Source organism: Vipera ursinii (genome assembly GCF_947247035.1).
Source record: "Vipera ursinii genome assembly, chromosome: Z".
Classification (NCBI taxonomy): domain Eukaryota; kingdom Metazoa; phylum Chordata; class Lepidosauria; order Squamata; family Viperidae; genus Vipera; species Vipera ursinii.
The window spans coordinates 90,354,930-90,369,954 of NC_139517.1; the positions used below are offsets into that span (position 1 = coordinate 90,354,930).

Below are 15,025 nucleotides of genomic sequence, written 5' to 3' on the forward strand. Positions count from 1 at the left end.
TTCACTCCCGGCCATCTGGACAATGGTGGCCGCCCGGGGACACAAAGTCTCCCGAATAACCACTGCCACCCCGCCACCCCTGCCCTGAGCCCGTGGCTGGTGCAGCACCCGGAAACCTGGAGGGCATAACTCGGTAAGAGGCACCCCTCCCTCCGAACCCAACCAAGTTTCCGTGATGCACGCTAGATCCGCACATTCCTCCTCGATCAGATCATGAATGAGGGGAGCTTTGTTAACTACGGATCTAGCGTTAAAATAGACCAGCCTGAGCTCAGGGACCTGATCACCCTCATCCCCGGGTAAGAGGGTGCTAACCGGAGGGTCAGAGCGCGCCACCGCTCGGAGATAGCGGGGGCGCGATCCCGGGTGTTGATATGGCCCTCCGCGCGAGCACCTGCTGCCATTCCCTATCGCCAACTTTTCAAACAGAAATGTCAGAAACAACATAGTTTTTTTAAAAAATTCCATTTATAACCCGCCCTTCTCTGAAGACTCAGGGCGGCTTACAAGCTTAGCATTAGCCTTCATTCTATGTATATGCCTGCTTATTAGGGCTTTCCCCCCCAAGCGGCATTACTACAAAGTCAGCTTAATTGCCCCCAACAATCTGGGTCCTCATTTTACCTACCTCGGAAGGATAACTTACAACCAAAACTGAGCCCAAATTTCTGTTGCTAAGCGACATAATTAAGTGAATTTTACCCATTTTATGACCTTTCTTGCCACAGTTAAGGGAATCTGGTTTCCCCATTGACTTTGCTATCAGAAGGTTGCAAAAGGTGATCACGTGACTCTGAGACATTGCAACCATAAATATGAGTCATTTGCCAAGCATCTGAATTTTGATCATGTGACCATGGTGATGCTGCAACATTCATGTGAAAAACAATCTTAAGTCACTTATTTCAGTGCCGTTGTAACTTCAGGCCATCACTAAATGAATTGTTATAAGTCAAGAACTACCTGTAAGGAGTAAATGGAAGAAATTCATGAGTATAATATTGGAAATAAGTCTTTTCCATTATGTGACAGTTCTAAGAGGTTAAAGTTGAATGAAGTGCAACAAAAATGATGGAAATTTCGGTATCTCCTTTCCAGTAGTTCAGGTATTAAAAACATGTGACCCACCAGATATTGCTGAACTGCAACTGCTAATATCCCACAGCGTTGGGGATGCTTTGAGGGAGGTTCAGCAACATTTAGACACTCCCATTACCTCTGTCTAGTAGACAAGAGAAAAAAAGCACATGTGTTAGCAACAGAACAAAATTGCTTTCTTTGCTGTTTTACAGGAAATCTGCAGATGACTCTTGGGTAAGCAATGGAACTTACCTGGAACTTAGAAAAAACCCTGGATTTTCCATGCTGGATAATCCCGTGTTGTGGTGAAAAACAATCAAGAGAAGAGGACCTTTAAGAATCCTTTTCAGTTTATAAGGAAGAAAATGCTGCATATAATTTTGATCTTATAGACTAATACTTAAGACTTTGGCGTGCATATATATTTACTTCATTCTGTTTCTCTTCTATTACAACATTAATATTTTTTCAAATTTACAAAAATTATTTTCTTTATATATAAATTGATGATTGAATATTATTTTTAAATGGAGACAAAAGAGAGATTAACACTATTTTTTCAAGGGATGATGCAAGTAAGATTTAATGCCTTATAAAGTTACGTGACAAATATTATGAGTCAGCAGCATTTAGCTGCACAAACACAAGTAAATAGCTGACACTGATCCCTCAGCAGGGCAGTACCAAAGCTGTTGTTTATTTATTATGTCTCTTGTTTGAATTTAAACACTGGACTATTTTTCAACAGTTTTGGTACCTTAACATTTTATCTAATTTAAAAAAATATTCAAAGAAATAATAAAAGTATTGGTAAACATGTTGCCTTATAAAAAGGATAAAGAACTTTGGGAAGTTCTCTTATGACTTGGTGAAATATACTGAAAACTGTTGAAGAATTGAAGTTTAGGTAGACTTTAATAGAAGAGATTCCAAGAAAATTGTGTACCAAATTTTTATCATAGGGTGTATATGAATAAGGGATGCGGTGGCTCAGTGGGTTAGAACACTGAGCTTGTCGATCAGATAGTCGGCAGTTTGGTGGGTTGAATCCCAAGTGCCGCGTAACAGAGTGGGCGCCTGTTACTTGTCCCAGCTTCTGCCAACCTAGCAGTTTGAAAGCACGTAAAAATGTAAGTAGAAAAATAGGGACCACTACGGTGGGAAGGTAACAGCGTTCCATGCGCCTTTGGCATCTAGTCATGCCGGCCACATGACCACGGAGACGTCCTCGGACAAGCGCTGGCTCTTCAGCTTTGAAACGGAGATGAGCACCGGCCCCTAGAGTTGGAAACGACTAGCACGCATACGCGGGGGAACTTTTACCTTTATATATGAATAATGATGTATTGGAAGCCGATGCAACTCCTTTGAAAGAAATACTTTTAAAAGCATATGAAGCATCTTTTTAGAGTAATCATGTCTTTTTTTCTTCTCGGCTTATGTGGCTGTTTGAAAAGTTGCTTCAAGCTGCCTTCAAATGTGCAAGGCTGCACAGCCATTTTACTTCATATCGAAAGAGCCATATAAGTCTGGAAAAAGGCATGGCTGCTTGAGTTGATTCATCAGTACTTTCTATAGACACACACTCCCTTCTGAAACAGTCTTAAAACTCCACAAACATAGAAAAAATACCAATCTCATTCCTTAATGGCCTCATTATACTATTAGGTAGATTCCTGTGACTTTCCAGAGGTTCAGGACATGAAATATATAACTGATCTTTCAAATGATGCTCCTATCTAATCTAGAACATGGATAACAATGACCAAATACTGAGCAAAATACTGACAGAACATTTTAGTTTCACTCTGTAGACTTTCCTCTTTAAAAAGTAATTAAGACAATATAAAAAGCCTTCATTTTAACAATTTGCAAAGCAATCATGTTAAAAAACAAATGTTTTTCTAAAACAATATTTTGGTATTTTCTACCTCTTCTAAACAGTTTGTTTAATATCTCATTTTTGTTTTTTTGTTTTTTTTAAATGACCATCTGCCTTAGATAAACATTTGAAAATATATAACCTTCCTTTAAATCTAGCATTGGGTGATTACATGGTTACATGTTTTCCAGTATCTTGGTTTATATTGCTATATGTTCATTAGCAGACTTAGAAATAAGTATCAGTAATAAACAAAAAACAGCATTTTAGAATAAAATTGACAATCTTTTGTTTATTAAATTTTATTATAGTATATATGTTACAGTATGTTAAAAATCGCTGTCTGGATCCTGACTTTTTATATAAGCTTCAATATTTTGTAGCCTGCAAGCCAAGGAATAATGTTGGCATGCAATGTTGAATACTTTCATTAGCAAAATATTAGTTACAATTTATAAATCTGGAAGACAAATCCACTGATTTCAAATGAATCTAGCTTTTCCATTGACTTTGCTTGTCAGGTCACAAAAGGTAATCACATGACCCCAGGATACTGCAACCATCATTAGTATGAGCCAGTTGCTAAGCATTTGAATTTTGGTTATGTGACCATGGGGATGCTGCAGTAGTTACTAACTTAACAACTGCAGTGATTCACTTAACAACTGCAGCAAGAAAGGTTGTAAAATGAGGCAAAATCCACTTAACCAGTGTCTTGCTTAGCAACAGAAATTTTGGCTCAATTCTAGCCCTAAGTCGAAGACTTCCTGTAGATCAGGATCTGAAAACCAGCTCATTCTCAAAATTCCATGAGTCCTACAATTTAGCAAAGTCACTATATGATACAGCATTACAACAATTTCACCAAATCATTTTCATCATGAAATGGCACAGGATTTACTTCTCTTTCTCCACATTTGCAACACATTTACAGTATTTTAGATTCTAAAAATGGCTGACACAAGAAGTATGGGAGGAGTGCAGTGTTACACCTGCTGTAATATTAGAAATTTGGAACCTTGGCATTGCTAGTACACAATCATTTTAGACTGGATTTTAGACTTTTAGAACAAGCATCTCCCTTTCTCCTTCCAATCAATAAAGTATTTGGACCCATTAAGATTCTTTTAAATACCTGTCCAAGAAACTAAGCTAGGAATGTTCTGCCTACACCTACACATACTCTGCCTGCCTACATACATTCATCTTTTTACATTAACTCAAAGTGTTTTAACAATATTTTCACTTTCAGTTGTGTATTTCATATGATCATGATGCTTTTTTAAAAAATGATTAAATTTCCCTGCCACATTCTTTGGGTTTAGTACTTCTAAAATATATTAATTGTGAATTATTTATGTTTTTTAAAGTTTTGAAAAAACTTTCTCCTGTATTTGGACAAGCTTAATTCATACATTTATAACATATTTTCTTTAATTTACATATTTCTGTATTCAGCTACAAATTCCACTATTTACTTAATTTTTTTATAAACAGAATGGGGAAATTTATGCTATAGCTAGAGTCAGAAGCAATGCTTTCCTCTTGATTTCCAAGCTCAATTTATGAGAAGACAAATTTTCAATGATGTCATATGATAAACAAAATATGAAGGGCACTTTAGGGCATTTTATTTGAATATATCCACTGGCTACAGAAGCCAAGCAGAACCAATCAAGCAGCTTTTTTACAATAAACTCTTAATTGTCAAAAATTCTGGTTTCCTCTAATATGCATTTCTCCAGTAAATCACCCATGACAACAATTTAGCTTTATCATAGAGATACAGAACTCTGATTGCACACATTCTACTTCCAATGGAAAGTATTAGATCAGATCCAATTCTACTACAATTTTCACGGTAGTCACTAAAGAATCACTTGGTTGTTAAAAACCATCAAGCTTCCCAAATAGATTTTTGCCAGAAATCAGCAAAAAATTTAAATCAGAATTACATGACTGTTATAACTTGTTATAAATGTAAGCTGGCTGCCAAGTGCCTAACCCAGGTCAGCAACCTTAAACACTCAAAGAGCCGTTTGGACCTGTTTCTCACAGAAAAGAAAACATTGGGAGCCACAAAGCCTTTTTGACATCTAAAATGAAGATAACACTGCCTATATCCTTTTTTACCTTTATGCTATGTATAAAAAAAAACTATGGTGTGTTGCATTTATGAAATCAATGAACTGCTACAAAGAAAACAAATTTTTATGCCGGAGAAAGGGGGGAAAAAACCTTTCTCCTTCATCCCAACAGGCGAAAACAATTTTAGTAGCTTATGTACCATCTTTAAATACAGCATAATTATCCCCATACCTCATCTCTTAATTAAAAAAAATCAAAATATTTCATTAAATGTTCTTTACAAAAGTCCAGTAAGGACAACATATATTCATATTTTCTCTCTCTCCCTTTCCCTCTCTCCCCCCTCTCCCTCTCTCCAATCTTCTGCTCAGCTGACCTCACACTGTTCTCCGACAAGCTGACACACATTCTTATTGGGCTGGCTCTCTTCTGCCCTTGGTCTGCCAGTCCTCTTCCCCCAGTAAGTAAGTAAAAGTGTGTGTGTGAGAGAGAGGGAGAGAGAGAGCTGCTGCTTTCTGCTACTTCCTGCGGAGATGCAGCAAGGGCAGGGAGCCCGCCAAATAAACTTGTCAGCTTGTCAGAGAACAGCGTGAAGCCAGCTGGCCAGGTGAGCACAAGATTGGAGAGAGAGAGAGAGAGAGAAGGGAAGCGCAAGTGCCTCTCTGCAAATGGCGGAGGAGGACTGGGAGCCACAGAAGGCTAAAAGAGCCACATGCGGCTCCAGAGCCACGGGTTGCCGACCCATGGTCTAAACAGCAATCATCTGACCTCAGAGGAGATATGATAGTCATAACTGTGAATATAGGTCATAGTTTTTTCCAAAGTTGTCATACTTTGGAACCATCTTTAAATGAACAGACATAAGTGAAGGACTTACCTGTAAGGTTCATTCGCATTGGTGATCTTTTAAAGTAATACCATTTATAGTAGCAAGAACCTAACTAACATAAATAATGGTTAAAATATATTATCACCACAATACCCTATTAGTTCTTCAGGTTTTGCAAGATGAATATTTAAAACATTGTGGTGCAATACAATATACATAGCTTCTAAACCACCCCCCACACACACATACACATGCACATGTGGATCAGGGACATAGGTTGCCTGTCCATGTTGCAATTATAAGCAGTTTATCTAAAATTAAATGCATGAAAATATTTCTCCATATAATATCATGTAAACTTGAACCATATTAGCAATACAAATTTTAAAAAGTAAAGATTAGTTTTAAAATTAGTTCAGAAATCTTGGACATTTGAGATATAATATGAATTTTGGTACAATAATTGAAAATTCAAAGACATTAATGGCAGAGCATTTCATATTACTGGGATCACCATGAAAAAGAAAATATTAAAAAGCATTTCTAGACTTTCTTAATTAGGCCAGGAATCTGCAAGCAGCACTCAGGCTCATTTGGGAGAATAAAATTATCTATACTTGGAGGCAACTAATTGACATATTTAAATTTACAAAACTGCAAATTTGAAAAAGTAATTCACTTGAAATTTAGAAATAGTTCAATGTTCCATTAATTCATCAATTTCCAATATTTTAGCTATTGTAGCATTTATTAGATGTACTTTATACGCACTCATGTACCAATGATTCCTACATTTGATGCTGTTGCCCATTGTGATTTGTTTGTAGTGGTTGTTCCCACTTTTAATAACTGTTCCAGACATTATCTAAATGCTATTAAATAATTGTTGAAACAGAGGCTGTATTAAAAACACAAAGCACAACTTTGCAAAACAAAATAAGACTGCATGGTGGTAACGCAGGCTTGATCCTATACTCAGATCGTGCCAAATAGCATGTCCAGATCTAAATATGTCATTCCTTTTTATGCGTGTCCTTTTAGCCAATACTTTTTGAAATCTAGAACACACAGGGACATTCCTATATTTGCTGCTGAGGGTACCCACTCCTGACTCTTATGTCATTACCAACAACCTGGTGCTTGCATGCAACAAGCAGAGAAAAAAATGAGTTCCTTTGCAGTCATTGGAAAATAGCATTTCCTCCAACTGTACATTCACATTGACAGTAAATGCAGTTTCTTATGCATTCTCTACCCTAAACTTTGCTTTTTCATTACAGAGGATGACTCCATGCTACCTATCTTCCTGTTCATTGTTTAGCCAGCATTAATTCCATTTCTGAAAACATTTATTAAAAAAGGTGGAGCAAAAGCAGACTAAATATACAATTCCTTAGGAATGATTTGAAGCTTGCACAAGTGTGATGTGACAAGGTGCAGAGTTTTTCTCAAACAATTGCAGTCCCCCAAACTTATGTAACAAAACACAACTTTGAATCTTAACTTCAAGACCAGCCCTGCAAATAATACATAACACAGTATTGGCAGATACTTGTTTCATTTTACTATTTTTTGTTCTACGCATGCAGGTGTGCAATTCCTTTTTCCAAAGTTTTATCAATCTTGCTAAGTTGTTTCAAGGCTATTTCAGATTAACGAATTTGCTTTCTGAAAATAAACCTCAATGAATAGAATATATTTTGAACTAAATGTGCTTTGGAATGCATAAGTAGCAACAAAGATGTTTCCTTTCAAAGTTAACAGTAGTGCTCCGCTATAAAATCAATAATGTTTTCTAAGTATAGTAAGGTGTTACAATTTTCGAATCTGAGCACTTGCATTATTTTATGGATAGAATGATTTAAAATTAATTATTTAAAATGGTTTTCACTTTAAATTCCCTTTTGACTGCAGTGAGAATATTGTATTTCTTTTAAAATGGAATTATTTGGATTGAATAATTCTAACACTCATCAAACTCATTGGGCTGTATCTTGATTTTATTCAGTTGAACAAGTCTCACTATAATCTGGAAATCAGGTTAGTCCTAACTAAATTCTATTGGTTTCACTAAATCATCAGTGTAATTTTGAATTAATCTTGATAGGATCTCTCAAACTGCACATAAGGGTATTCCGAACAATCTGTGTTTTGCATACAAAATAAAAATATTCATATGTGGAATTGATGGAATTTTAATAAATTGAATATGTAAAAGGCCCTTACATTTTATTTACCTAAATATTTAATATTGTAGAAAGTTAACTTAATATAGTATAAGTAAACAAAATGAGGTGTTCGAACCTGGGTAATATATGGTGTTTCCCCAAAAATAAGACCCAGTCTTTTTTTTTTTTTGCCTCCAAAAGAGGCATCAGGTCTTTAGGTCTTTTCCATTCACCTTGGAGCGGCGGCACCGACAGTTCTTTTCAGCCAGCCCACACCTGCGGCCAAAGGAGCAGCTTCATTCTGCAGCAGAGAATGGTGCTCTGGCCTGCATTTCACAGTCAGAGGCCTTTCCGGAAGGCCTCTTGACTGCAAAATGCAGGCCAGAGCTCCATTCTCAGCTGCAGAATGAAGCTACTCCTTTGGTTGCAGAAGTGGGCCAGTGAGGCAAGTATTGATCCATGAGAGGCCTGGCTGCAATGGTAAACTCCACCTCCCAGCCCTGCTTGATTTTTAGGTGTGTGCCTTACCCCAAAACTAGGCCTTATTTTTGAGGTAGGGCTTATATTAGGCCCACCCCAAAAAATCAAGCAAGGGTCTATTTTTGGGATAGGTCTTACCTTCAGGAAAAAACAATTGTAATGGCATTCTTGTACTTGGTATTTTTTTTGACATCTATAAGTTTCAAAAGAGCAGCTAGGCATGTGTGAAGAAGATATGGGTTATAAAATCTAATCCATTTTAAGACTAAATCAAGGAGAAAGAATGTAAATTAACTTTGCATTTTTCAGTAAACCACAATATTAGTTTCTTAAAAATTATTTTCATTCAAAGTTTTCAAAGAGCAATAAATCTATTGTTCTTCTGATATATAATTACATTAATATTTATGTCGATTTCTGTTTTTAGATGTTTCAGAGTCTTGTTGTTAGTGTGAAATATTATAAAAAGCCTGTACCTCTTTAATTCTTATATATTCATGCATGCTTGATCCATTCTATTCCAATATTAATTGTTCAAATTAATCTCATGCTATTTTGATTTTATATTGGAAAGATATTAACAACTCTGCTGATGGATTATCTTGCAGTTAAAAATAATCTCTTATTAATTGCTGCACCATGTAATTTTTTTAAGTTGCAATTGTCTTTCAGGTTTTCTTATACAATGAAAGAAATCTTGATTGACAATAGATTTTATCTCTGTAACCATGTTGATTATTAATAAATGTTTAACATCTCAAGTATTCTGTTGCATTTGATTTTGTTTAAAACCATTCTTGGAAGTACACTTTCATGAGTAAATGACAGTTGGAGGCCTGATACAATGCGCACATATCATTGTGTTGCCAACAAAAAAATACTTTAAAGTTTGTATAACATTTGCCCACTCTACAAATTGGAATAAAACAAATGAAAGAAATACCATGTTACGATTTGAACATTGACAGATCTCATATAGTGTAGGAATGTGCAGAGCTTTGTAAGCTTACTGGTAAGCATAATAAAGTTGAAACACAGTCCCAAGTGAAAACGGAAATAGAGTTATCTTGTGCATATTGATAAAGCAATAGATAGCACCATAAAACTAATAAACTAATTTCTTATAAACAGAATGTCTGTGTTGCTGAAACACTTCTCCAGTCCTAATAGCCTACAATGTTATGTTTGATTTTTGTATTACTACTGTTTTGTGAAACACCTGTGGCTGTTGGATAATTATTTTGAATTTTGCTTTATAGTTCAGGGCTTTTCAACCTTTTCACCCATTCTACCACTTTTAGGATATGGCAACATCCGAGTACCACCAGTCGTTTAGCAAGGTGTAAAAAACTTGACCAAAAAAAAGGAAAAAAGTGATGAAGTACAAGTAGTCCCTGAATTACAGCTTTTTGCTTAGTGACCGTTCGAAGCCCCCCAAGCCACAGCCAAGCAAGACACTTGCCTGCCTGCCCGGTGGTGCTCTTCCTCCTGTCCGAGGTTTCATAGTTGTGAGCATTTCTGTTGAGGATTGGCAGCGGGGGTGGGGTGGGGGTGTTTGGTTTTTAATTCCCCCCCCTGCTGGGTGGTTGCAGCAGGCTTTGGTCACTTCACATGACCCTGGGACACTGACTGTCATAAATATGAATCAGTTGCTAAGCATCTGAATGTAAATCATAAGACCCTGGAGATGCTGCAACATTCCAGCTGATCGGCGCTTCTTCTGGGCTCAGCAGAAGCATCAGGATCAGCGCCGAGCTCCAGATGGAGCCTGGCGCTTCCACTGAGCCCTAACAGCCCCGAAGAAGTGCTGATTCTGGCACTTCCACTGAGCCCTGACAGCCCTGCAGCTCCAGCCATCTCTTGCTCAGGCTTGTGCAGTGCTGCTACCAGTTCAGCTAATTCCCCTCCTCTACTTTTCTAGGATGGTCGTGTACCACCTGCCAGGTGCCAATGTACCACAGGTGGTACCTGTACCACTGGTTGAAAAGCCCTGTTATAGTTTACTTCATGGTCTTAAAAAGTGGGCAAGTGTAGTCTGCAAGTAATTAAGTAAACATATACTAACAAATAAAACTGGCACATATCAACTTCAATAAATGATGGATATCAGCGTGGACTAGATAATCTACACAGTTTATGAATACAAATTTGTGCCTTATGTCTTAGTACATTTTTATGTGGTTACATGAAACATAACCACATTTTAAAATGTAGCAGTATAGGCTTATATATCAGGATTAACACATACTGGTGACTTCTTTGATTAGGGAAAAGATGTCTTTATTTCATTGGTACTACAAAATCCTTATGGACTTTTGCATAAAAAAGAACTTGTGACCTATGCTTTTGATGATTAGAATGTATAGAAAGAAGAGAATCATTATTCTAGATAAGTGTTTAAAGAATAATTATAGCTTCTGTGAAGAATTTTGGAATCCACCTCTATATTTCTTGTATCTTGCTATTTTTCCCCCATTGTCTTCTATTTTCTGTTTTTCATAAATGTTTAGATGAGGGGATAGGAGAACTCATCAGATTTGTAGATGACATCAAGCTGGGAGGCATAGCCAATACTTTGGAAGACAGGCTCAAGATCCAGAAGAATCTTGTGATTCTTGACAGATTTGAACACTGGGCCCTAATCTACAAAATCCAATTCAATGGTGAGAAAAATAACATTTTACACTTAGGCGAGAAAAACCAAATGCACAGGTAGCACCTGACTCAACAGCAATAATTGTGGCAGGGATCTAGAAGTCCTAATACACAAACAATTAAGTATGAGCCAGCAGTATGCTACAGCTGATAAGTCAACAGACGGATAATATTAAAATCACATGAAGTGTGAGTACTGCTTTATGCTACACTGGTAAGATGGCACTTGGACTACTGTGTCCAGTCACAATACAAAAAAGGTATTGAGACTCTAGAACATGGGTGTCAAACTTGCCATGTCACATGCCGCAACGTATTGCGACTCTTTTTGTATTGCCAGCAATGAGGTGGGTGTGGCTTTGGTATGATTAAATCGGCCTGCGGGCTGGCAGTTTGACACCCCTGCTCTAGAAAGAGGCTAAAATATACAATGAACGGTTATAGGAATTGGTATGTCTAGCCCAGGGGTCAGCAACCTGAAACAGTGAAAGAGCCACTCGGAACCGGTTCGCTCGCAAAAGGAAAAACTGGGAGCCGCAAAAAATGCGTGCGCATGCGCGTACATGCGCGCATGCGCAGAACAGGGTTTGACTGAAGAGTGGAGCCAAGGCGAGATATGCACCTACCCTGCATATTTGAATTGATTGGTTGAACTTTTTTAGTCCCGCTTTTTTTTTTTTTGGACTGCACATGGCAGAGGACTGGGAGCCACAGGAGATGGCTGAAAGAGCCGCATGCGGCTCCGGAGCCGCGGGTTGCAGACCTGTGGTCTAGCCCAACTAAGAGAAGTAGAGATTACATGAAAGCAATATTATAATGTTTGAGAGACTGTCACAGAGACGAGAAGATCAACCTATTCTCCATAGCATCTGAGAGTAGAACAGAAGTAACAAATGGAAACATATCAAGGAGATCCAACCTGTAACTAAGGTGAAATTTCCTGACAGTCAGACCATTTAATCAGTGGAACAGCTTGCCTCCAGAAGCTGTGGGTGCTCCATCACTGGAAGTTTTTAAGAAGGCACTGGACAGCCATTTGTCCACAACTGTGTAGGTTTTCCTGCTTAAGCAGAGGTTTGAACTAGAAGACCTCCAAGGTCCTTTGAAATTGTTATTCTGTTATTCAATCTACTTTGCTGTGACTTGTCTACTCTATGGCTTCCTGGTTTATAGGTTTTTATTTTATTTATTTTTATTTTAATTCCATTTACTGTATATCCTGCCCTTCTCTGAAGACTCAGGGCGGCTTACAAGCTTAGCAGTAGCCTTCATTCTATGTATATGCCTGCTTATTAGGGCTTTCACACACACCCCAAGCGGCATTATTACAAAGTCAGCTTAATTGCCCCCAACAATCTGGGTCCTCATTTTTCACGAGGACTGGGAGATATTTGTATTCTGGAATTTCATAGTCCTAAGCACAAGACACAATTTAATGTGACAGATACAATCAAAGGCCCTTCTATAATCAATGAAACACAAAGTGATTTCTATTTGGTACTTTTTTGGGTTTTTTCAAATATTTATGGTGCATTAGCAATAACTTATCTTGTTTTTTCAACGTTTCCTAAAACTAGCTTGAACCTCTGCTATCTTCCTAACTTTCATCTATGTCGGTTAAACATTATTTTGCTAGCACTTGAAATTAAGGATACTACGTGGTAGTTTACACACTCTGTTTCTTTATCTGATATTGTTGATATGTTGACAGACTTCTTCTCATCTGTTGATTGGCTAGAACTGTTAGGTTCTTCTGCTGCTTGCCACATTTTTATAAATATTCTGGTTAACTTCCAATTTGGTAATAGTATTGATCACCTTGATCTATTAGTACTACAGTTTCTTATAATTGAGGAATATCTTTGATGGCAGTGTTTCTTAAAGCATAGTCCTAAAATCCTGGGGTCCACAAACACCCTTTCAGGGATCCACAAAATCAAATTATTTCACAGCCTACATTGAAACATAACAGAATATTAAAATCCTATCAAACAATTTTGAGAAGTATAGAGGTACTGAATGCATCATAATTCAGTAAATAATCAGACTAGTCCTTCCATTTTTTTTCTTTAATCAGTTGCTATCAGCCCATTGATGTTTTAATAGACCAGTTTAAGGTTGGAACCATCTTCTGAGATTCAAGATTTCTGGGAAAACTCTTTTGTTTCCCTTTTTTGGTTTCCATTTTCAATGTGTTAGCAGATGTTGTAATACTGCTTCTTGTTTCTTCTAACATTTCTTTGAAATTCTTTGCTAAGTTCTATTGTGAAATCTTCGTATTTCTTGGATTTTGTTTCTATTCTTTGAATTTTTTAACCACTTGTTCCGGCATCCAGTTTGCTTTCTTCTGTATTTTTGTCATTTAAATTAATAAAGAAAAAACAAGTATAACATCAAACAAATAGAGATACAGCACAGAGTTCATATGAACTATGTAATTCAAGGAATTGAAAAATGTAAGTCTAAGTTGCAGAACTGGAAGGACCCAGGAATTTACATGCATGCATACAACCATGCCCTCCTTCCCTTGACTCTCTGCATTCATACGCATCAGCACTGTCCTTTCCCAGGCCTCTCTGAACCTCCTTATACCCAAAGTCACAGCAGCCCTTCTCCTACTCTCACGTATCCTGCATGGATCTTCCAAGACTTCTCCCTTCCTGCTTTACGGCTTTATAACCAATTTGAATCACTTTGTGCCGTTCTAAACTTATTCCAGAAATGCACATTATACTCTGAAAATGTCACAGCCCATCATATATTGCTTTAATAAAATTTCTTAATAGATATTTTGAATCATCCCCAATCAATCATTCTAAGTAGGGAGGAAAAGGAACTAAATTCTGACTAGCATTGGTTAGCCATTTTCTTCGTGATCTGAATCTCCCCTACTCACTAGATAAAAGAACTATTTTATCTAAGCAGTTGGGCTGTAAAAATATAAATGACCTCTGGATGACAGCAAACATATAGAAAACTCTACTTACTGATCATATCTATTGGTCTTCTAGATTTGTCCAGCAAAGATCCAGTTTATTTTAGTTTTTATTTATTTATTTTATTTTATTCCATTTATATCCCGCCCTTCTCCAAAGACTCAGGGCGGCTTACAAGCTTAGCAGATGAAATGTATCATTTCAGATGAAATGTATCAGTGATGAAGAGAGATCAACTGTTTTATCTGTAACCTCAGATAAAAGTCATTTTAAAATACTGACAGAAATCTTAAACAATAAACAGAAAAAGGAAAGAACCACTAGGCAATAAGTTTTCAGTAAATAATAAAATTCTCCAGTACTCTCAAATAATAAGAAATATTTTCATTTTTATGCAGTATAATAAATACATGATCTGCACTCCTATATAAATATCATCCTCTTATTAACCAGCTTGAAATCCCTAAGCCAAAAGCATCGTCCAAAGTCACTCAAAGCTGAACCTTGATGATGGTTATCTTATATCTGAAATTTATCCATTGCTCTAAAACAGATTTTACTTTTAAACAAATGTTTTATTAATTGCATTGTATATTATTTTTAATCCTAGAAAATCAATGGGAATTTTCTTAGTTATGCCTCCTCAACCTATGACCATAATTGAATTCAAAAATTTTATTGCTAAGTAAAACACTTGAGTATTGCTCCATTTTACAACCTTTTTGCCACAGTTGTTAAGTAAATCACTGCAGTTGTTAGTAACATGGTTGTTAAGTGAATCTGGCTTTCCCATTGACTTTGCTTGTCAGATCACAAAAGGTGATCACATGATCCTGAGATACAACTATCATAAATACATGCAGTTGCTAAGCATCCAAATTTTGATCATATGACCATGGGGTAATGT

General features: G+C 36.9%; 1 protein-coding gene across 9 annotated transcripts in view; it reads left to right on the forward strand.

The window, feature by feature from the left end:
- The window catches only part of OSBPL3 (oxysterol binding protein like 3), a 122,782-nt gene extending 113,513 nt beyond the window's left edge, over window positions 1-9,269 (forward strand). For 8 of the 9 annotated variants that reach the window (XM_083376693.1, XM_083376699.1, XM_083376694.1 and 5 more), the window contains one exon: window positions 1,293-9,269. In XM_083376693.1, coding sequence (XP_083232819.1) covers window positions 1,293-1,389 — 97 coding nt within the window. In that variant the 3' untranslated portion in view covers window positions 1,390-9,269. The remainder of the gene's footprint in view (window positions 1-1,292) is intronic. The other variant, XM_083376698.1, reaches the window with a different exon arrangement.
- Window positions 9,270-15,025: the final 5,756 nt, after the last annotated feature.